The sequence below is a fragment of the Pimephales promelas genome, chromosome 11 (genome assembly GCF_988280905.1).
Source record: "Pimephales promelas chromosome 11, fPimPro1.hap1.1, whole genome shotgun sequence".
In the NCBI taxonomy this organism is placed as follows: domain Eukaryota; kingdom Metazoa; phylum Chordata; class Actinopteri; order Cypriniformes; family Leuciscidae; genus Pimephales; species Pimephales promelas.
In genome coordinates, this window is record NC_142779.1 from 34,113,135 (window position 1) to 34,137,695 (window position 24,561).

The 24,561-nt window shown below is 36.5% G+C and overlaps 1 protein-coding gene across 1 annotated transcript in view; it reads right to left on the reverse strand.

Annotated features, from left to right (window-relative positions):
* wdr11 (WD repeat domain 11) overlaps positions 1–24,561 on the reverse strand; it is a 120,377-nt gene that overhangs the window by 51,512 nt on the left and 44,304 nt on the right. Inside the window, exons 7-11 of the mRNA XM_089117318.1 lie at positions 19,860–19,962; positions 19,147–19,351; positions 16,165–16,265; positions 15,057–15,236; positions 7,565–7,649 (exon numbers count right to left, since the gene is read on the reverse strand). Of these exons, the coding sequence (XP_088973444.1) occupies positions 7,565–7,649; positions 15,057–15,236; positions 16,165–16,265; positions 19,147–19,351; positions 19,860–19,962 (674 nt within the window). The remainder of the gene's footprint in view (positions 1–7,564; positions 7,650–15,056; positions 15,237–16,164; positions 16,266–19,146; positions 19,352–19,859; positions 19,963–24,561) is intronic.

The window sequence follows — 24,561 nt, forward strand, 5'->3', positions numbered from 1 at the left end:
CGCGCCGGAATATTCTCTTTCGACGCAGTGCTTTCATGTTTACACCGTTCGCAAATCCCCTCATAAATAACAAAGTATACACGCGATATAAATAAGAGATTCCCTGTGCAGTGCGGACAACTTCAGCGTTTATGATGATGAGTGTTTTAGTGAGAGTGCAGAACGCGGTAAAAGTCAGTCATGGCTTAAAGGGAGCGATATTAGCTATATAAATAATCATTTTGTTTTACTACGGCAGCTGGTTTAGTCCAAAAATGCGCAGTTATTTGGATGTTGGGTCTGTTCGAGGTCGGATCACGTTCTCACCACAAACGAACCGCTCCAGAGTTCGTTTGGAAGCGTACCGAGATACGGTACGCTTGTTTGGTCCGCTTTTGGTGCACACCCGAGTGCGATTGCTGCTTTCACACCTGCCCAAACGAACCGCACCAAGAGGGAAAACGAACTCTAGTGCGATTCAAACGAACTAAATGAGGTAGGTGTGAAAGCACCTTTAGTCCTGGTCCGCTTAGCGTTCACATTAGCATTTTAACACCGCACCAAAAGACATAGGGATATGTTCACAACCTGTTTGGTCGGCTTTTATTATGTATTCTTCGTTACAGAACTTACCGAACGACCAAAACATTGCTGTGTTCTGGGCTAAATGCACTTGTTGTATGTGTGTAGCTACATATGATAGTGTTTTCACCAGTTCAGACCTCGTGAAGGGTTTATAAAACGTGTACAGAAGTCAAAACAGTGCCAGGAATACCTCCGTCACACACAAACCAAGATCTGGTGTGAGGAGATACGGTTCTGATGCCTGTGATGAGCATTGCGACTATCATGAGAGAAAACAGGTATGCAAGAGCATTCTGAACTTTTTAGGGTCGGAACTTGTGATAAAATGTCGGGTTTTTGGTTTGTTTACTTGTCTTTGGTCTGTGTTGCGTTTATATTTCATTGAAACCACACCAGAGTTCGTTTGGAAGCGGACTGAGACCCATCTTTCCAGCGATCTTGGGCCACTTGTTAGATGCGCACCAGGGTTCAGATGGCATCGTTGACACTTTAGTCCACACTTTTACAACACATGTATGACAACAGCATCCTCAGAATTCCTGCTTCTAAACTTGAAAGGCCTTCATAAGTCGAGGCAGACTGATATAAACAATGAGTCTAGAGAAAGTTTGTTCAGGAAAGGCAGAAAGAATAATGGACTGTCTGTGGGGTGGTGTGTCCTGGATGGGGGATCCAAGCAGAGAGCACTAATGAGACATAAAATGGCCACATGATTAATTAGGCCACTTCTCCTGAAAAAAATGCAAATGATATGGTAATGAGGAGCCTCTATGGATTGAGGGCACAGGGCCAGGGAAAGTTTTAGACTTGTGTGGCATGATGACAAGTGAGCGGCTCCTTAACCGCACATTTAGGAAGGGTAGATTCTGGGTCTTAGCGCTAGTTTATGATTAACATTTTGTAAGCTTCATATTCTAATCGCTGAACACATGCAGACACACTTCTGGCAGAGGTTCAGCCTTTTTATCCAGCCTGAAGATGGCACTCTGATGTTGATTGATGATTGATAGGCGGCTGGTGGTAGGCGGTGGTGGCTGAGGAGTAGGGTTGTGTATCGTTTGAATTTGAACGATTCTGATTCCGATTCCGATTCCTTGTTTCGATTCCGGTTCCTAACGATTCTCGATTCCGATTCTTTTAAGAAGCAGGGTCAAAAAAGTTTAGCTAACCTTGCTAACCAATGGTCTTTCGGAAGGAAATACTCCTTCTTTCACAAATACTCCTTTTGTCACAAATTTTGCATTTTGCCGAGATTTCGTTATTTTTAGAAAAGTGAAGCCACACTTTGGACCGCCGACGTAAGCTACTCATGTTCGACTCGCGCGGTTATGCCAACACTTCCGGTAGACGCTTCTTCGTTGGTGTTGTTCAGCGGTTACTTCTTCCGCTCGGCGGACTGTGAATATCGAAACTAGGAATCTAATTTTTAACTTTTGAACGATTCCGGGAAAAACGAAAAGTTAGTCCCGGTTCCAATCGATACTCGATTCTCGATACCCAACCCTACTGAGGAGAGATCCCCTGGTATGAATGTACTGTAGCACTTTGAGTGCTATATTTCCATTTCGTAGAAAATTTGAAAATATGGTACAGAATCCTGAACACATTTATTATTGATTAAATTGATGTTTTGGATAAATATTTTGGTGGAGTATATGAGTGTTTAATTACGTAGCATACTGAATACAGAAAGGCATTAAACAACGCTTTTTAATTGTCATTGGAGCAGTGTTGACAAAACTTCCTCAGTTAAAACTTTTATTAACAAATAAAAGTTAACCAAACCTTCTGAAAGGCTTCCATTTCACAAGTAAGTGCCTCAGCAGAGACAATGGATGGTGTTTGTTTTCAATCAATTGCTTAATGACTTAATTGATTAAATCTCTCACTTAATTTATTAGGGGGAAACAGCACCTGCTTAAAAAAAAGAGAGAGATAATTAATAAAAAATGAGGGCAGCCGGTGTGTCATGGGGTTTGAACTCTGCAGTGAACACACGAGCAGAATGATTAACTTCATTTTGTGAGTTTAGATGGAAGGCTGCTTCATCATCTCTTGAGATTGTTTTTGACAATCCTCAGTGAATCATAATGCAAGTTGGAAACACTGGGGCATCGTTTACAGGAAACAAAAATGTATACAATGAAGACATTCACTGTAATTATATACATACATTTTAAAATAATCCACTTGTTAAGTCTGACGTGACACGTCACAGTTTTCGGGTCAGATGCCAAAAGAAAACAACAAATGGTGCTAATTTGCACTTACAATATGATGTAATACTACCAAACAGTCATTATCCTAAAAACCCTTGAATAATTAAAACATTGATGATGTCTGGGAGGCAGTAAGCTGTATCGTAACGCATGACTTCATTAAAGTTTAGCTTTAATGTGTGTGCTCATAAACGTCTGATGAGATACTGTATTCTCAAATGAAACGAGCAGAGGCTTGGACCTGCAGTTTTCCTTACACATAGTAAAGTCATCTAAAAATGAATATGGCAGGGGTGTCCTGCAGTTTAGCTCCTAAACACCTGTTTGGAAGATTATAGCGATCCTAATGCCGCATTCGAGTGGTGTGAGGTGGGATTATCTAAGAAATGCTCCACTTTCGACCTCAGTGCATTCCAGTCATTTACACCACAGGATGGCACCAATTTGTGCCAATTATTTACGGCAAAATCATAAAATAATGTAATTTTCAGGCTGTCCCAAAATCAGTATTGTCATTTGTTATCTAATGTGAAACATGTTTGCGCAAGATAGCTGTCTTATTGAAAATGAAAATAGGTGAAAATGTGTAAGTGATGCCAGCAGGAGGCTCTAACTCTGCTCTCCGCATGGGTTCTGCAGTGTATCTTTGCATCTATCCATCATGGTCCATAATTCATCCATGTACACACAGATAGGCTGCATTACCCAGGCTCCTCTCCACTGATTCATGTTACACCTTTCTTTATCTCTCTGCACTGGCTACTGGTTGCTGCTCACATCAAGTTTAAGACGTTGATGCTTGTGTAAAACAGCCACAGTCTCTGCACCTTCCAGCCTCCTCTCCTGCACACGAGTCTACATCCCATCCAGAAGCCTGGTGTCAGTGAGCAGGGCTCAACGCTACAGATCTTTTTAGATTTTTCAATGGCGTTGGTAGACATTCGCCAAAAAAAACAACAACAACCAAAGGCAACGTAGAGGGGTTTGCAATACAGTTGTTGTTTCTTTAACCCTTGTGCTGCATTCGATTTTTAACACCGTTGAGTGCATTAAGGACCAAAAATGGCCACATATTAAACATTGCCTAAAATATTATATATTATTATTATTTTCCACTTTTACCAAGTTAAATCTTTTAACCAGCATCAGTCCTCATCATAACTACCAAAAATGTATTCAATTTCAGGATTTTAACCCTTTAATTACCAGTTTTGTTTGCGAAACCATCGATTTGTATAAGAGGAAAAAACACAAAAATTCAATTATTTTCAATAAACTAAATGCAAAGAGAAAACTTTAGATTTGGATTATCACAGTCCCACTTAGAGACCAAAAATGGCCACCTATTAAACATTGCCTATTGCCTAAAATAAGGTGCATTTCCACCCATAGGGAATAAATATGTAGTGACGTCATCTGGTGGAATACACTATATAATGCAAATATAATGCTTTTGCTTCAAAATGAAAGGATGTTTGTGCAAAAATCATGTTTCATGTATTACTGACAGCCTCAGATTTAAACAACGTTTTAATGGGTTTCAATGGGCCATTTTTGGTCTTTATGGTGCTGAGTGTTACTATTTGATCTACACAGTGTGTGTTAATACATATTTTGCAAAATGGGATCACATTTTTTACATGTATCCAAAAAGTCACAATTTTGCCAAATTTCATACCATTTGCATTAAAACAGCCAAAATGGTCAAAGAAATTAAACTGCAAAAGACCAAAAATGTCCCTAATGCAGCATAAGGGTTAAAGCCGCGCTGGTCTACTGCGTCTTCTGAGGCAAAGGCAGAAATGTGGAGTGCTGTTGTCTCAAAACATGTCTCCATTATTGTTGCAATTTTCTGCTCGACCGGCATTTTGTGATAACACAACCTTATTTCTGCAGCGACTTTTAGCATGTTTCAGCATGTGTGAGAAAGTCAAAATCAGACTAAAAAATTGATTTTCATCATTTGATTTGAATGGGATTTCATAACACACATGAATGTAGCTCAAAATGGATTTGAAAAAAAAAATCACATTTCATGTGATTTTTTGCTGTTCACACTTGCTAAATATAATCGGATTCCAATAGGACATGCACAAAAATCAGATTTGGACTGACAGTCTAAACAAGGCTTTTAGGACCTAATGCATGGATCTAATATACTGACACACCTCTAACTATTTACTTCAATTGCTTTGTTTCTTTTTTGGATAAAAGCGTCTTCTACATATGTAGCCTAATAAATGTTATAATAGGCTAATGATGATAATTGTTATTATTTTTTGCAGACACGGACCTAAAACACACTCCGTCTTCTAAGTCAGGTGACTGTAAATGCGCAAAATCTGTTTCCATTGCAGTTTTGCGAAAAAATCCTTTTTCGAATTGCCTGAAAAATCTCCTCATGCGACCTCCTCAGCCTCCTCACCTCCAACTATTTACGTTCACTTGCCACATTACTGAATGTGTTTAACTTTAATACTCGCCAAGATGGGCATTTTGACAATTTTGTGCGTATTTGTCCGTTAAAGTGCAAGAAGACAAAAGAGAACTGAATTCAGGATGTATATATATATATATATATATATATATATATATATATATACTACCGGTCAAAAGTTTTAGATCTGTAAGATTTTTTATGTTTTTAAAAGAAGTCTTTTCTGCTCACCAAGGCTGCAATTATTTGATAAAAAAAAAAAAAAAAACAGTAATATTGTGAATCATTATTACAATTTAAAACAGCGGTTCTCTATGTGAATCTATATGTAGTGAAGTGTAATTTATTCCTGTGATCAAAGCTGAATTTACAGCATCATTACTCCAGTCTTCAGTGTCACATGATCCTACAGAAATTATTATAATATGATGCTCAGGAAACATTTATCATTGTTATCCATGTTGAAAACAGTTTTTTACATTTTTATTTCATGATTCTTTGATGAATAGAAAGTTCAAAAGAACAGAATTGATCTGAAATGGAAAGATTTGTAACATTAATCATCACTACCATTCAAAAGTTTGGGGTCAGTAAGAATTTATTTTTTATTTTTGGGGGAAAGAAATTAGAAAATACTTTTATTCATCAAGGATGAGTTAAATTGATCAAAAGTTACAGTAAAGACATTTATAATGTTAGAAAAGATTATATTTTAAATAAATGCTGTTCTTTTGAACTTTCTATTAATCAGAATTTTGGGGGGGAAAATGGTACATGACTGTTTTGAACATTGAAAATAATAATTTATGTTTTTTGAGCAAAAAATCAGCATATTAGAATGATTTCTGAAGGATCATGTGACACTGAAAACTGATGTGTAATCAGCAACAGTAATGATGTTGAAAATTCAGCTTTCCAATTAATATATATAAAATATATTAAAATAGAAAAGTCATTTTAAATTGTCATAATATTTCACAATATTACTGTTTGTCATTTTTTTTTTCATCAAATAAAGCAGCCTTGGTGAGCAGAAGAGACTTCATTTAAAAACATAAAAAAATCTTACTGATCTAAAAATTTGACCGGTAGTGTGTATATATATATATATATATATATATATATATATATATATATATAAACATTTATATATATATATATATATAAATAAATATATTTATTAAATAAATAAATAAATTATATATATATATATATATATATATATATATATATATATATATATATATACAGTATATATATATATATATAGATATATATATAGATATAAATATTTATATATATTTATATAGCTATATATATCTATATATCTCTCTCTATATATATATATATATATATATATATACATATATATATAGATTCCTTACAATGCAATGTTTTCAGAGTAATGACATTTTAACTATTGTGCTCATCCTCAGAATAATGCATTTCCCAATATGAATTATGATGCAACTTGGCTCGTTGGTCCATTAGATTGGATTACAGTTCTATGTGCACAAGAACATCTAGGCATTAAAACTGTTTTTTTTCCCTTTATCCCCACTATCTCCAGCCTAAACAAGTAACAAAGCAACTAATACCCGTTTCTAAAAGTCATACCTCAGCACCCGAGAGAGCGGCAGCTGTACAGTACATAATGCACAAATCTGGACACAAGTCGTCTGTTCCAGATGTATACCACTTTTTTATTATTATTATTATTATTTGTATTATTATTATTTTTCTTAGTCTTATTTAAATGTTCTTTCTTTCTGGTCATGTCATGTGTCTATATGTCTATATGCATGCATGCATCCAGAGCTCCTGAAAAACCACAACAAATTCCTTGTGTTTGTGCACACTTGGAGAATAAAACTCATTGTGATTCTTGATTGCTTTCTCACCACAAGTACAACCACTCCAGAGCTTGTTTTCAATTTGGCCAAAACCACCACGTTCATGCACTCTAAAACCAATTATTTAGTTGTGGATCCAAGCGTGAGTTGTATGCTCATATGCATAAACGAAACTAAAGGAGAAAATGCATCAGGTTCTGAAACGAATGCTCCAAAAGCGCATAGTGTGGTGGGACACAGCCCGTGATCCCCTTGAATTAATTGCTTAGAGCAGTCTTTAAAGTTAGTCATATATTTTTCTTTCAAGACTTTGTTACATAATAAGTGGTCTAATTTTTATTAAGTTATTAAGACACAGTCTTAATATTTAGGGGCTCTTTATGCATTTGGCAGGCAGGATTGAACACCAGTGTTGTATTGTATGGTATGATTCTCATGTCACATCATAAGTGGGTGTATAGGTGTATTATTACAGAGTAAATGTTTCTTACCTGACCTCACAGGAATGGACACTTAGCTCTTTGTGCAGGAGGCCACTGGTCAAGTTGTACACCAGCACAGAGCCATTGCTTGTACCTAATGGGTAAACATGCCAAACACAAAGAATTGTAATTGTAATTGGCTAGTTAACATGGCTTAATTATTTGAATTATCCTTGTTAAGGCATTAACAGTTGTTGCCTTTGATTAAAAATACATAATTATAATCATTATAAATAAATTTCTGATGACACTGTTAATAACACAGCCTGCTCAGACTGAACAGAACATCATTCATCCCGACAGTGGAGGCTGATAGATGTAGCGCTGAGAGGAAAATGAGTGACTGAGAGTTGTCTGAGAGGTAGTGAAGTGTTTCAGTGATGGGACAGAGCTGAGGTGGCATGTCAGTTGAGATTGAGGGTACATTTTTCTCTAATTTGTTTGAGTAAGTAGAAATGTGCAGATAAAATTATTAAAGGGGACATATAATGGCCTTTTTTATAAGTATAGAATAGTTTTAGGGGTCTACAAGAATGTTTTCACACAAAAAAACACATTATTCTCCTCATATTCTCCATTGTTGCAGCTCCTCACTTCCCAGTCCGTCAGTAACGCTCTGTTTAGTTCCAGTCTATATGAAGCTCCGCCTTCTAGAAAGCACACTGTGCTCTGATTGGTCGGCTGGAGCAGTGTGTTGTAATTGGTCAAGCGGTTTGATCGTGTTTGGGAAATGTCCCGAACATTACCATAATCGCCAGTTTAATACACTACTAACTCAGAGTTAGCTCCGCCCCTTTATTTTGCGTATGCCTTTCTCAGAAGGAAACTCAAGACGACAATAGAGGGAATGCATTGACGTCACTTTCCTGTCGGAACACACTCCTTTTATAGGGGATTAAATAGGGGAAACAGTGAAAATGTGAATAAAACAAACAATTATCAGTTTGATCTTAAGATTGGACTCGTTATGGTGTTCATTACAACTTACCCAGGATCCAGTGATCCTTGGATAATGAGATGCAGTAGGAATCATGTTTCCAGTTTAGACACCGGGGAAATACACAAATTTGCCTGTGAATGCTTTATATAAATTAAATACAATATAGCCTTAAAGGGATACTCCACTTTTTTTGGAAATAGGCTCATTTTACAACTCCCTCAGAGTTAAACAGTTGAGTTTTACCGTTTTCGAATCCATTCAGCCGATTTTCTGATATTTAGAAGAATGTCAGTAACCAGACAGTTTCTGGTCTCATTGACTTCCATAGTAGGAATGTCTGGTTACTGATATTCTTCGAAATATCAAAAAATCGGCTGAGTGGATTCGAAAACGGTAAAACTCAACTGTTTAAGTCTGGGGGAGTTATAAAATGAGCCTATTTCCAAAAAAAGTGGAGTATCCCTATAAAACTTGGATAGTTTTTTGTCAGTGTTTATTTAAAAACGTGCAATTATCCAGAATATACGATGGTAAATATTTAATTGATGAGTTGTCAATCCAATATATAACAATACAATATATAGGGATTTTACCCCTAAATTCAGCATATTGACACAAATGTCCAGTTGTTTCTGTGAATTGCAGCGATCCATTTGCTTCTCTGTTCTGTAGCTTTCGGCAGTCTGTAAAAATATACCTCAGATTTCTTGTCAAATCTAGTTGTAAAGGCAATCGCACAGCTATTTCCCATTTTAGATGCGTTTTGTGTATTTTTCGCGGCATTCACACTGAAAACAAATGCTGCCGCTCAGTCTTTTTGCCACTTAAAGGGCGTGACGGTGAAGTGCATACTAGAGCCCGACCGATAAAGGATTTTGAAGGCCGATACCGATACAAATATTTTTAGGTTTTAAAATCCGATATTCCGATATATCGGCCGATATTTTATTTATTTATTTGAAACTGGACATGATAGTCACAAATTTTGTCATGCTTATTTGAGCTAAGAGAACTGATGGGGATGTTCTTTTAATTGTTATTCAAGCAATGTATGCATCATACGGAGGCGTATTGCATTCACTTGAAGAAAAAAAATCTACTCTGTTTTTCTGAAATAATGAGTTAATTTTTCATGAGAAAAAAAATTGCTCTGTTTTTTCTGAATTAATGAGTTAATTTTTTATGAGAAAAATTTTTTTCTCTGTTTTTCTGAATTAATGAGTTAATTTTTCATGAGAAAAATTTTTTTTGCTCTGTTTTTCTGAATTAACGAGTTAATTTTTCATGAGAATTTTTTTGCTCTGTTTTTCTGAATTAACGAGTTAATTTTTCATGAGAATTTTTTTGCTCTGTTTTTCTGAATTAACGAGTTAATTTTTCATGAGAATTTTTTTTGCTCTGTTTTTCTGAGTTAATGAGTTAATTTTTCATGAGAAAAAAAGTTTTTCTCTGTTTTTCTGAATTAATGAGTTAATTTTTCATGAGAAATTTTTTTTGCTCTGTTTTTCTGAATTAACGAGTTAATTTTTCGTGAGAAAAAAAAGTTTTTGCTCTGTTTTTTCTGAATTAACTCGTTAATTCAGAAAAACAGAGCAAAAAAAAAATCCATGAAAAATTAACTCATTCATTCAGAAAAACAGAGCAAAATATTTTTTTTCTCATGAAAAATTAACTCATTAATTCAGAAAAACAGAGCAAAAAAAAAATTTCCATGAAAAATTAACTCGTTAATTCAGAAAAACAGAGCAAAAAAAAAATCCATGAAAAATTAACTCGTTAATTCAGAAAAACAGAGCAAAAAAAAAAAATCCATGAAAAATTAACTCATTAATGCAGAAAAACAGAGCAAAATATTTTTTTTCTCATGAAAAATTAACTCATTAATTCAGAAAAACAGAGCAAAAAAAAAAAAATTCCATGAAAAATTAACTCGTTAATTCAGAAAAACAGAGCAAAAACTTTTTTTCTCATGAAAAATTAACTGATTAATTCTGAAAAACAGAGCAATTTTTTTTTCTCATGAAAAATTAACTCGTTAATTCAGAAACACAGAGTAGATTTTTTTTTCTTCAAGTGAATGCAATACGCCTCCGTAGTATCATGACCAACTCAACGAATGTTTCCAACAGGAACGGTGTAGAGCGCCCTCTGGTGGACAAACTATACAACTCCAACACTCATGACATCGTTCAAGCGTGTTTCGTCCATTTTTATTTTATTTTTGAAATATTCATTTATCGGCCCTTATAACTGCCGATACTGATAGTTTGGAAAATGCCTTATATCGGCCGGCCGATATATCGGTCTGGCTCTAGTCTAGTGCATACCATCTATAGAGGCGTTTCAGGGAGTTCAGAAACAGCGCGCACTGATATAGAGAATAACTCCCGCTGGAGGGACTGTGCTTTGGAACTTTGCAAAGCCTTTTCATGCTTAAAGAAATGAAGATGACTTGACTAAACTGTGATTATACATCAATTAAATTCAAGCTCAAGTCGTGACCAGCAAACAGCCGGCACACCCATCATCGCACTGTGATGCATTTCAAAATATGCAGTAGCTGGTGATACCCAGCTCTAAAAAAAAAAAGATATTTGCTAAATTTTGGCACAGAATAATGTACACAGGGTAGTTCTAGCAGGCAACACAGTGTCAGACTATATGTACATCGAGAGAGAGAATTTTTCAAGAAATCACAAAGCTTCATAAGACATGAGACATAAATTCAGATCTGAGTGCATCAGACAGCTTAGCATTCACTGCATCGTTTCTATCAGAGAAGACCAGGCACATGGTTTCAATCCAAATGGCATTGCTGTATTTCATCCAAAATTGAACAATTGTCTGGCTTCAAATGTCACACATCCAAACGTTGCATATGGACCTTCTTTCCCTCAAGTACTAAATGACCTGCTCACGATCATGTCTTTCAAGTTTTGAGATGGTTAAAAAAAAAAGCCACCATTGGGAATGATTCAGCAACAGTCCTTGTGCATTGAGGCAGAAAGAGAGTTTGAAGTTCCCCGAGGCAAAAACTGTGCTACGGAGTTACTTTAGAAATGCATGATCCGTCAAGAAGGATCCAGGGTATTGACAACTGCAGTGTGCTTGTTCAATTGGATGTATAGTGCACTCGAGGAGCTACACAATCTCATCAAGGCTGAACCGCTGTGTTGACTCCAATAATGAGATGACAAGTAGAGACAATTAGACCACCAATCACAGAGCTCAAATGACAATTTGCAAGATCCGTGGAGCAAACTGGGTGAAACCTCATTTAAAACATATTGATATTTCTATAATGCAATCAGATTTTCACGTCTTTAAGCAGTAAAATATTTTCCGTTTGTCTAGTACTCAACAGACGCAACTCAATTGGAGCTGTATTTTTAGCTGAAATCATACATTAGTCTAGGAATTGTCAAAGTTTCATATGTCTTGTGACTTAATATCTGTGCAAAGCTTTTAATCTTTGCAGAATGTTTTATTAAGAGATGATTGAGCAAACAGAACATCTATGGCTTGCTGGTTTGAAATGCTGTGATGAATGACGTTTGCATTAGATTTTACCAAAAAGAAAATAATTTCAGATCATTTGATTTCCTTTTCTTGGCTCATTCACTTTGCCGTCAAAAAATCAGGTCACGCTCACCGAAAGACTGGATATGTGACTTGTGTTAAAAACAAACTCCATCAATATGTGCACTCTTAAAACACGATATGCTACAGTGATTTTGAGAATGGAATATCGATAGTTGAACTCGTCATTCAACTTACAAGCATATCGGGGTGTGTGATTTGTATCGTCTATGTCTACGATAATATTGTAACTTGTTTTAAAAATGTGCAAAACGATGTAATAGAGTATGTCACCCACCCAGGTATGCAAAAAAAAGCTTATTATGTATTATTAGGGTTGGGTATCGTTTGAATTTGAACGATTCTGATTCCGATTCCTTGTTTCGATTCCGGTTCCTAACGATTCTCGATTCCGATTCTTTTAAGAGGCAGGGTCAAAAAAGTTTAGCTAACCTTGCTAACCAACAGCCTATCTGAAGGAAATACTCCTTCTGTAAAAATACTCCTTTTGTCACAAATTTTGCCGAGATTTCGTTATTTTTAGAAAAGTGAAGCCACACTTTGGACCGCCGACGTAAGGTACTCATGTTCGACTCATGTGGTTATGCCAACACTTACGGTAGACGCTTCTTCGTTGGTGTTGTTCAGCTGTTTCTTCTTCCGCTCGGCAGACTGTGAATATCGAAACTAGGAATCGAAATTTTAACTTTTGAACGATTCTGGGAAAAACTAAAAGTTAGTACCGGTTCCAATCGATACTCGATTCTCGATACCCAACCCTATGTATTATTTTAGCTTATTAAATTGCAGAATTAGAATGACTCCAACATTCAAGATATGGGGGCAAAAAGTTGTCGTCTAATATTCATTAAAATATAATCTAGTTCCTCAATATCACATGAGCATGAGTGCAGTTTTCTCTTGAATATCAGCATAACTGTAAATGTGATAATGATTTTATACAACAGATCAATAAACAAGAAGTTAATTTTGTGAGTTTCATGACATCATATCATTTCCGCTCGCACTGCCACAATAATAACCATGGCGACAGACGTGGACAACTGGGTTATGCTAATAGCAGGACGCTCACGCTTTTGTTGTTTTGTTCAAACATTATGGACCATGGCAAGCAGACTTTGAGACAAAAAGAGGACTAGAATGAAGATCAACATCTTTCGAGATGCCGAGAGCTCCACGTCCGCGACTAACTTCGGCAGAGACGCGAGTGTTGCATGTACTTTATAAGACTGGTGAGCAAATGTACATAAAACTAATCAATGTTAGTTTTGTACTTCCGGCTACGTCGCCCGTGACCTTTTGAACGTAATTACGTATTATGTGACGTTACAAACGCGCCTCAAAGAATAGAGCAAGGCTAGCATTTGTCCTTAGAAAAGTTACATTTTTGGAATAAGTTTTGAAATAAGCGATCGTTTCGCATGATAAGACCCTTATTCATCGTCTGGTGTCGTTTAAAGACATTTGAAGCTGCATCTGAAACTGTCTTTTGGACCTTGAACCGTTTGGTTCCCATTGAAGTCCATTATATGGAGAAAAATCCTGGAATGTTTTCATCAAAAACCTTAATTTCTTTTCGACTGAAGAAAGAAAGACATGGACATCTTGGATGACATGGGGGTGAGTAAAATATCAGAAAAAGTTTTTTCAAAAGTGAACTACTCCTTTAACACCTGACTTTGTTCTGGATTAACGTCTGTTTATTGCAGAAGTAGGAGTGTGTTTTCCAGAAGTGGGTGTTACAGATGGCCGTGCTGTGGTTGCGAGCATCATATATGTTTTCTAATGATTTATTTTTATATAGTATAAAAACATTTTTTAAATGAACGTCACATGAGTTTATAGAAGTGGCAATCTATAATAAGTCCATGTAAATGAACCGAGAAATCTAAACATGTATCCTACCTTTTGCTGATATTAAAATGGTCATTCTTAGAAGTTTCCATGATTTACTCTCTTGAAATAATTTAACTACAATACTTTTTTCGTTGAATGCTGCACATTTTGAAAGGTAATAATACAGAAGCTGGGGTTGTTATTATTTTTGATCACATATTCTCTGAATAGACTTCCTGTAGCCAATCATTTTCTAAAGCTAGGGCAATTAAGAGACCAATATTTTAGCTGGACTGCTACCAGAAAAATATATTCTAGGATAAGACCGAAGTTGTGTATGGGGAGAGAAAGGGGGAAGAGAGACATTTTAATGAAATTAAAGGGAAGTAACTCCTGATCAGTTACAGACAAAAGGGCCAATGTCTTTAAAGTGTCCTTATCTGTTCTAGTTGATGAGTTGAGATTGTACACCACTATTTTGCTGTGTGTGTGAATGTTTAAATGTCAGCTATATAACGGAGGGAGGAAGTGTCTGGTAGAGCCAGACCGATTTATCGGCAGGCCGATATATCGGCCAATATTAGGCATTTTCCAAACTATCGGTATCGGCAGTTATAATGGCCGATAAATAAATATTTCAAAAATAAAATAAAAACGGACGAAACACGCTTGAACCATGTCATGAGTGTTGGAGTTGTATAGTTTGTCCACCAGAGGGCACTCTACACCGTCCCTGTTGGCAACACTTGTGTATAACGCGCCACACATCCGGTTGCAGGTAACTTATAAGGCAATGTAGGGACTAATTATTATTTTATTTATCAGAAGTTTAATATATTTTGACGTTCCTCTGTTCTGCTGTGACAATAAAAGAAACAAGTTTCTTTTTAAAATGCATTATCATATTATTTTAGTTAAAACTCATAAATAACTACAAATAACTAAAGTTAGGGAAATCTGTCAATGTTTTGTTGCGCGTTTCTGGAAAAAAAACAAAAAAACAATATCGGCCGATATATCGGAATATCGGATTTTAAAACCAACAAATATTTGTATCGGTTTTGGCCTTCAAAATCCTTTATCGGTCGGGCTCTAGTGTCTGGTCTCTGCATGTGCAGTACTCACCCACGGCCAATAGGGGCTGGTAGTGGTTGATGTTCTTGGTGGTGAGTGGAGGACACATCCGCAGGGAGAAGGGGGGCAAGGGCAGGCCAGACAACAGCCCTGTCAACAGGAACTTCAGATGTACTTCCTGTTGATCTGCCAGGGGTCGTGGGGAGTCCACTCCAGATATCAGACTGTGACCTGGAAGAGAGACAGATCACATAATTGATCTAAATGAAACAACAGAGCAGCACTTTGAGGCAGAAAATCCAGATCATTAATTCAGCTATTCATTTGTCATGTGGACTACATCTAAACATCTGTTATGTAAAATTGCCTTTTCAGGAGAAAAGTACAACACAACAACATGCATTAACATTTTGTTCAAATTATTAACACTTTAGAGATTATGTTAGTGGCATGTAAACTTAGTAAATAGATTTAACAGTAACGCAAGATTTGAATGATTTTAGCCTGAAATGACATTAAAATATTGGAATAAATTATTAGTTCATTAAAGTCAGTCTTTCTGACTGCTTACAGATTTTTTTATAAACAAATTGGAAATAAATTATTATTATTATTAATATTAACTTGTGCAAAAATATTTGATATTTGACCGACACCCCCAGTCCTCCTCAATTTATGCACTGCTGGTGCTTTTGCATTGTTTTTTGATGCTTGAAAGCATCAGGCCCCATTTATTGTAACTGCTTGGAAAAGAGTGGCCAGCATAAAAGAGTGACCAACTGGTCATGTGACCAGTTCCACAGAAGAAAGAAAATAATTCAGGTTTAGAACTCTTCTTTTAAGACCCAGACGCCCACCCAATGCCTATGATTAAAGACACAACAGGAGCTAAACCCGGCCGCAGGCTATGAGTGTTATCAGTGCTGGGCTTCGAAAAGGGAAAATAAGATGTGTAGATACTGTAAAAGGCAGATAGGAGAGTGAGGCCTCAGGGTCTTCAGCCTGGAAATATCTCCTCAAGTCAAGGCTAGGAGAATAAAGCCTGAGACTGTTTAAATGAGTTATATTTAGAAGCCAGGATAAGGCAATCATGTGGAAGAAAAGAAAAGTGTTGTGTGTGTGTGTGTGTGTTTGGGTCGGAGTCAGATGGCTATCTTACCAATCATTGTATTCAGAGAAAGATCCGGGATGCATTTTTGATTCTGACGTAAAGGTGTCCCACAGAAATTCACGGGAGAATACAAAGGAGGCAAGCCAGAACTGAGAGAAAGAAGATGTATTGTGGGTGAATTTCACAAACCATGAAAAATACAATACATTTCATTAAACAGTACAACATATAAACAGTATAATAAATCTGACAACAACTTCACAATTTAAATGAGAGTATTTTTTTTTTCCATTTAAAACCGTATTAAACTATGTTTGAATCATTGGATCATTATTGTCCAGCTGATCCCTGTAAAGCTGCTTTGTAACAATTTGCATTACATAAAGTGCTATTAAAATAAAGATGACTTGAATTTTAAAGTTCAAATTTGACATAATAGAGGTCTTTGTACCATAAATAAACAGTTTAATAAAAAGCATTTATTTAACCAAACTCCAAAATGACTCGTTTTGATATTGAGGGATATGTGACATCAAACGGGAAAATACATTTGCATATGCCCGCCTCCAGTGCAAGACATCGACGAATAGTTTTACATCATCAAACAATAGGCACAGCCCAATGGCGTTCAGTCGCTTAACAGCTGACATTCGCCAACCCTGGATGTGAGCGTTGTGTCAAAATCAAATAAAAGCCATTATCATGGCTGACGCTGTCTACACTGTTCCATACTATGGACGTCAATGACCATGTTTCCATCCACTTGTCAATCGAATTATCTGAAGTTCGGTTAAAAAACTCATGCGGATAAAGCTGGTGAAAGTGCGTTTCCATCCAACCGCTTTAAAGCGAATAAAAACCTGTACGTAATGACGTCACGTGCTGTTTTGCCATCAAATTGGTATATCGAAATTGATTCGAGACATTTTAAGGTGTTTCCATTCATTTTCGCACTAAATCGAACAACATTCAAGCAAACTTTTGCGAACAAAGTTTTGCTAGACAAAACGGATCGCGCCATCTACCAACAAATGATCAATATTTCACAAGTTGAAGGCTAATAATGCTTATGTGCCAGCTGATAGCGACATATGAATGGGATAATGTATGCGAGGCGGTTGTTGAAGGGGTTGTATTCGCTATAACAACCGCCTCGCTATATATTATCCTGCTTATTACATATAAATCAACCAAATAAATCATTAATTTGACACAAAATATTAAGTATTAAAAACGAGTTTATTGATTTAAAAACAAGTATTCTGCCAAAGAAAATAGTCTGTTCCGTCTCTGAACTGCGTCCATGGCAACGTTGTGTTAGTTAGCAGCGCCGCAGTCTGTTAACTAGAAATAACAGACCACATTCTACATTACAATTCAACCAAGCCACGTAAAAACAAGCTAAACTAACCTAAGAAAAGAACGACGCTATAAACATTGCTATGATGATGCCGATGCACGTATGCCCGACGACAGCGGAGGTGACTGTGGTGTGGGAACGAGCGCTCCATCAGTTCTGGGAGATCGTGGTTCACGAAACCCTTTGGTTGAAGCATCTTTTTGCTTTGTCCACTTACATCTGTCTTTGTTGACATCCGCCATGTGTGCGCAAACAGACTGGCCGGAAATGAACTCGTCTTCTGACGTGTTGCAACCATAAAAGGGCCTAAAACTTAATCGAAATTCATTATTTATTCGGCAAATAATGTTTCCATCAGCTTTTATCGCATTAGCCGTATATCGATCAAGAGAAAATTCGATGAGACCGAACGTATTTCATTTGAGTCGATTTTCTTGAAATTTCATCGAATTTTACTGTTTCCATAAGGAATTTTTTATTCGATATCACTTAATTCGGATAAAAATGTGTTGATGGAAACATGGCTAATGAGACCATAAACTGTCTGGTTACTGATATTCTTCTAAATATCAGAAAATCGTCTGAATGGATTCGAAAACGGTAAAACTCAACTGTTTAACTCTGGGGGAGTTGTAAAATGAGCCTATTTCCAAAAAAAAAAAAGTGGAGTATCCCTTTAAACAGTGTGTAAAATTGATGCTCAAAGAAGGTTTATCAAGTAAAATCAGCAAAGCCTTTATTATGGTAAAATTTGTAAGACTGCTACACGTCTACCAATGTAAGTCAGTAATGCCAACAGCTTTTGCAGATTTTTTTTTATTTATTAAAGGGTTAGTTCACCCAAAAATGAAAATTAAGTAATTAATTACTCACCCCCATGCTGTACCAACCCCGTAAGACCTTCGTTCGTCTTCGGAACACAAATGAAGATATTTTTGATTAAATTTGAGAGCTGTCTCACTACCACATTGGCTCCTAAGGGACTGCCTCTTGACGGCCCAGAAAGTCAATGAAGAAAATGTTTAAATATCCCAAGTGACTACCGTGGCTCAACTATATGTTTATCAAGCGACGCGAATACTTTTTGTGCGAAAAAACAAACAAAAATAACGAGTTTATTCGACTATTTCTTTTCTTCCTTGTAGGCCAGAACGAGACTTCCTTAGATTTCCACGACGCATGCGCGAGATTTGCGATCTGCGTACACAGCTTACACTACTTCACATCGCAATTCTTGCGCATGCGTCGTGGAAATCTATAAGGAAGTATCGTTCTGGCCTACAAGGAAGAAAAGAAATAGTCGAATAAACTCGTTATTTTTGTTTGTTTTTTCGCACAAAAAGTATTCGCGTCGCTTGATAAACATATAGTTGAGCCACGGTAGTCACTTGGGATATTTAAACATTTTCTTCATTGACTTTCTGGGCCGTCAAGAGGCAGTCCCTTAGGAGCCAATGTGGTAGTGAGACAGCTCTCAAATTTAATCAAAAATATCTTCATTTGTGTTCCGAAGACGAACGAAGGTCTTACGGGGTTGGTACAGCATGGGGGTGAGTAATTAATTACTTAATTTTCATTTTTGGGTGAACTAACCCTTTAATTGTCTATGTGAAACTGAAGAACCCATTATTTGCATACTCATTACTTTAATATGTTTTGAAAAACTGTACCTCAGGTTGGATGAAGATTTACTGGCATGAGCTTTGAGCTCCCACAGCATCACCCTTCCATCACTGACCACCAGGGCGGCACTGTTCTCATTGACAGGGCAGATCACCACTCGGTAGGGCCGCACAGTCTTAGTCACACGGATAGCGTCACACTGGGAGCGAAGATCGTATACCAACTCTTGGACATTCTGCTCGGGGTCAGTTACTGGAACAACCAAAAAACATTTGCTATGAGTAAACTTTAATCTAAAAAAATGGCCTTGTTGAGAGTATCACGTCTCTTATTTGGTATGGAAATCTGAGTGCTAAATGTAAAGCGATTGTAGAAAACACAATTACAAAGGCAACTAATTTATACAAGAAGATCACTCTCAACCCCTACTACACTCTCAATGGTAGTTGTTATCATCAAAGAGACGTTTTTAGGCAACCATGGCCAAGGAAAAATGTGTATCAGATGTCATTTGTCCCAATATGTAGGCATATGTACATATGGGAATGTATATTTGTGTGTGTACGGTGAAATTTTATGCATGTATATAGTTTAAATTAGTTGTGTTGATGTCTGTATGGAGAAGCCAGACACAAATTTCCACCTTTTGGACAATAAAAGTAACTAACTAACTATGTATACCAGAATTGTGATGTAAAATGACTTATATGCCTCAGCCGCAGACTGAAGAACAGTTGTGAAGGAACAAAGGCTGTCTTGCCTGATTCATTAGGAGACGGTGTTGTGGAGCGACACACACGCAGGGTGACGCAACCGTTCTCGTGGAGGCAGTAGAGAGCATCTCTCTGGGCACAAGGAATCACCTACACACACAAGACACAAAGCATTAGAAGATTCAACGTTTCCCCAGCCAAATTTGAGACATCATATAAATTACAAAAATGTACAGTCTGAATATACATACATAAGGCATGGTTTATCTGAAGCTACAGCGATGTGAATAAGTTTGGACACCCATGCTAAAGTTGCCTAAAAAGAGGAAAAAAAAAATCATCTTTTGGATATTGCTCTTAATGCCTTAATTAGAAAAATGAGGAAAACTCCAACCTTTAAGGACACCAATTTTCTTTGTGAATGAATAATGTCTCATAAATAAATAAATATTTTTCCTTAAAATACAGGGTGCATAAGTCAGGACACCCCTATGTTAAATTCCCATAGAGTCAGGCAGATTTTTATTTCATGGATCCAGGATAATATGCATCCTGATAAAGTTCCCTTGGCCTTTGGAATTAAAATATCCCCACATCATCACACACCGTTCATCACACCTAGAGATTGGCATGGGGTACTTTCCATAAGATCATCTTTCAATGCAAATCAAACCAGCTATTAGGTTAACTGAAGTAAAACCATGCCAATCTCTAGGTGTGGAGGAAGGTGTGTGATGATGTGGGGATATTTTAATTCCAAAGGCCAAGGGAACTTTATCAGGATGCATATTATCCTGGATCCATGAAATAACTGGCTTTTAAAAATAAAAATCTGCCTGACTCTATGGGAATTTAACATAGGGGTGTCCTGACTTATGCACCCTGTATTTTATTTATTTATGATACATTATTCATTCACAAAGAAAATTGGTGTCCTTAAAGGTTGGAGTTTTCCTCATTTTTCTAATTAAGGCATTAAGATCAATATCCAAAAGATGATTTTTTATTCCTCTTTTTAGGCAACTTTAGCATGGGTGTCCAAACTTATTCACACCACTGTATTTTGTTGATCTTACTGCTATTTTTTAACACTTAACCAATACAGACCTAAGGTTGGTCTCTTTTTAAAGAAACCCAGCGGGTTATTGCACTTACAAAAATAAACAAGTTCTAAGATTGCTATAAAAAAGTCATATGTTTAACCAAGTTGAGTTGCAAATATGAAGTAGATATCACTAACATTAAGCCCACTAAAAGGTTTTAAATATAATTTCCATGTTAACGCAATGTTCAATTTCCAAATGGTCTCCACAGGATGGATTTGGAGCGTTTAAGCTTTTGGATGATACCTAATTTATGATTGTTACTAAAATATTTGATAGCTTTTATTTTATACAGGATTCATCTTTTATTCATCTTTTATTTTATACAGGATTGACAATGGCAATTGTTACATAGGAGGAAGGATGGAAATAAAAATCGACCAACACAATATTGGCAGTATGGTGGTAGTGGGGAGTGGGATGGTGATGGTAATGACAATGGTAATAAATAATAAATGGTTACTTTGTTTACGCATACCCACACTCACATCCGCTCACATACACACTTAGATCAAACACTTAAATCACTCTTGTCACTGCTGGAATTATGGATTTACAAGATTGCTCACTACTGCACTATGTTGGTTTGTATGTATGTCTGACTGTTAAATAAAAAAATAAATAAACCCAGCAGCAAAAAATAAATAAATAAATATATGTGATAGCAAAAAAAAGGCAGTAAAACAGAAGTTTCCCACTACCAGGACACTGACAGTTATTAGTCAGGATGAAGGACCATCACCCTCAACTCAACCTTGCAAAGACAGAACTGCTTGTGCTCTCAGCCAAGTCAACTTCTCCATCCAGCGACAAGATCGTCAACCATAACTCCATCCAGGACAGCCAGAAACCTTGGAGCTGTGAATGACGATCAGTTAAACTAGCTAAAACTGCTCAGGTCCGTGAGATTTGCAGTATTTAACTTTACGAGGATCCTTCCTATCGGAGCATGCTACACAACTTCTTGTCCAAGCTCTTGTTAAAAGAAAAAAATAATAATATGGTTTTGAAACAACACGAGAAAATAATGAGAGAATTTTCGTGTTTCGGTAAACTGTTCTGTTTTGCATATTCAAACGGACCTGAGTCTGAACACATATCTGCCTCCATGTATACTGAATATGAAAAACAAGCATTGTGAGTGAGTATTTGGGTTCTGGTAGGAGAAGAACTAGGACGAATGTGTGAGCCTTCAGTGTGTGTTATTGGCTTATGCCAGGCTCCCACGGTCAACCTAGATTCAGAGTATGAGAGCTTGCAGCTGCACCATCAATCATGCAAATTGCCTTCCTGACAAGTGCTTTAGAACACTTAATGCATATGCGTGTGTGTGTGTGTTTGACAAAACTCTGATTGAGGGGAGGGCGGGAAACTTTAAATACAATTTAATCAACAAAACACAATAAAACTGATCAGAAGACACACTGGCATTATCGAATGCACAGAGATACTCAAGAAATTACATTTAAATGGTTCAAAATTAACTGAGCATTGTGTCAAGTGTCTATGAACAACATGGTAGAGCCTTTTTGTGTAAAAATAGCCCCGGCCTTTTATTTTCACCCCTGAAACTATCAAAAGATTATTTGAAAAGTATAATTTTTACTTCAGAAAATAAAAATAACAAAAAAATTCAGGAGATGTTGAGTCCGGAAAACGCCCCGTGTAGGTCATAGCGGGTATTTTCTTTGATTTTTTTTACTTATTTGCTAGCCTGCACCATTCAATGTCTGAGGGAATTTGCCATCTCAAATTAGCTAGCCATAATACAGCCAGCATATGACATTTCAGAAATAACGCATTAAAATATGTCGTCATGCCTGTTTTCTTTAGTAAAGATCGCTCCGACACATTCTCCTTGCTTTCTATGTTGATCATCAAATGTGCATGTAAGTGACAGAGAGACTATTCATCTGGGTTTTTCCTGTATTAGCATTTAGAGAACAAAATTTGTTCTCTATATACATTGGGAACGATTAAAAGGGATATTGATTGAATATTTATGTCGGCCTTAAAAATGACAAAAATAATGCTTAATTTCACCTTAAAAGTTGGTATTTGCATATATATATATATATATATTTATATTATACCATTATATCTTTGCTCAGACCCTTGACTATTGATCTAGAAACTTAATTTCAAGAAACTTAATCTTGATTGCCTACTTCCAAAAAAAAATAGGGGAAAATGGTCCAACGACTGAGCAAGATACGCAATTTGGTGGCCATTTTGATATGCAAATTAGAAGGTAAAACACTAAAAATTTCGCTTGGGTACCATTTCTTTGGACTCAGCACCCATGAAATATGTAAGATACACCGGTTCCTGACTTGTACCCATAAATGGTCCTCACTTCTTATAGAAGGCCATTTTGCTGAAATCCATCTAGTCTAAATGGTCAATTGCTGGTTGTAAAAAAAAAATTAAAAAAGACATAAAAATTTAAAAATTGTCCCAATTGTCCCAATCTTTGGAAATCTCCACCTGATAACCTACATGCAATCGGCTCGATACGCACTTTTAAAAAGTATCTCAAAACACTTTTGTTCACTAGGACATTTCCTTGATTTATTTTTTATTGCATTTCATTTTATTATCTTATCTCTATCATGTTTGTACGTATGATTTTCATTTCGATGTATTTCTCTTCAGTAAAGCACTTTTTAAACAATGTTTATATATATATATATATATATATATATATATATAGGTGCAATATATTATATAAAGCTTTACCTTCTCACTTACTCCTTATACAGTTACACTTGGCTCGGTATTGGCTTTGAAATCTCATACTACTAAAAAACTATTGTTAGATATACTATCTATCCACACTCCACAGTGTTCGCATGCCTGCTGCACGAGTTATCAGAAAGTAGCTTATTGATATCAGCAGTTGCAGGTAGCGTTTTTGTGGGGCTTTTTTCAGGAGCACTGATGTATTTGGGTTAATTTTAACCATATTTTGGCTTGGCCACCACAGAACAATAGCGCTTCGCCCATATTTATAGTGACAATATTCTTCTGTCTGCATGTCAGCATCTCTGATATCTGCTTGAATGAGTGCCGTGAATGAGTTGTCAGAGTCGAGGAGTCTATGTCTCTTGTTTAGCAGAAGGAGAAATAATCAGGTCTCCCATGCTCTTCATGTGAGAAACACCATCTGTGTGGCATGAGTGTCTGTTTATGGTGCATGAGAAGCAAAGACATTGATGCTCTGTGTCTTGCACTGAAATGTTTTTGGTTGTGTAAATAAATGTGTGTACTCAGGGCCTAAAATTTACACTCGCCATGCACCAAATGTAAAAATCGGCATTAGTGAGTTTGTGAAATAGTGTCAGTCGCCAGTTGGCGTAACAATTATGTCAAAAAACCGCCTGTCTCGGTAAGTATCCTAGTAAACATAGTTTGTTATGTCTTAAAGGCCACCTATTATGCCCCATTTTACAAGATGTAATATTGGTCTCGGGTCTCCCCAGAATATATTTGTGAAGTTTCAGCTCAAAATACCCCACAGTTAATTTATTATAACCATTTGAAAATGTCATTGTTGGGGCCTGTTTTAAAATGAGCTGTTTTGGTGTATACCACCTTAAATGCAAATGAGCTGCATCTCCCCGCCCTGCCTTTGGATGAGGGCGTA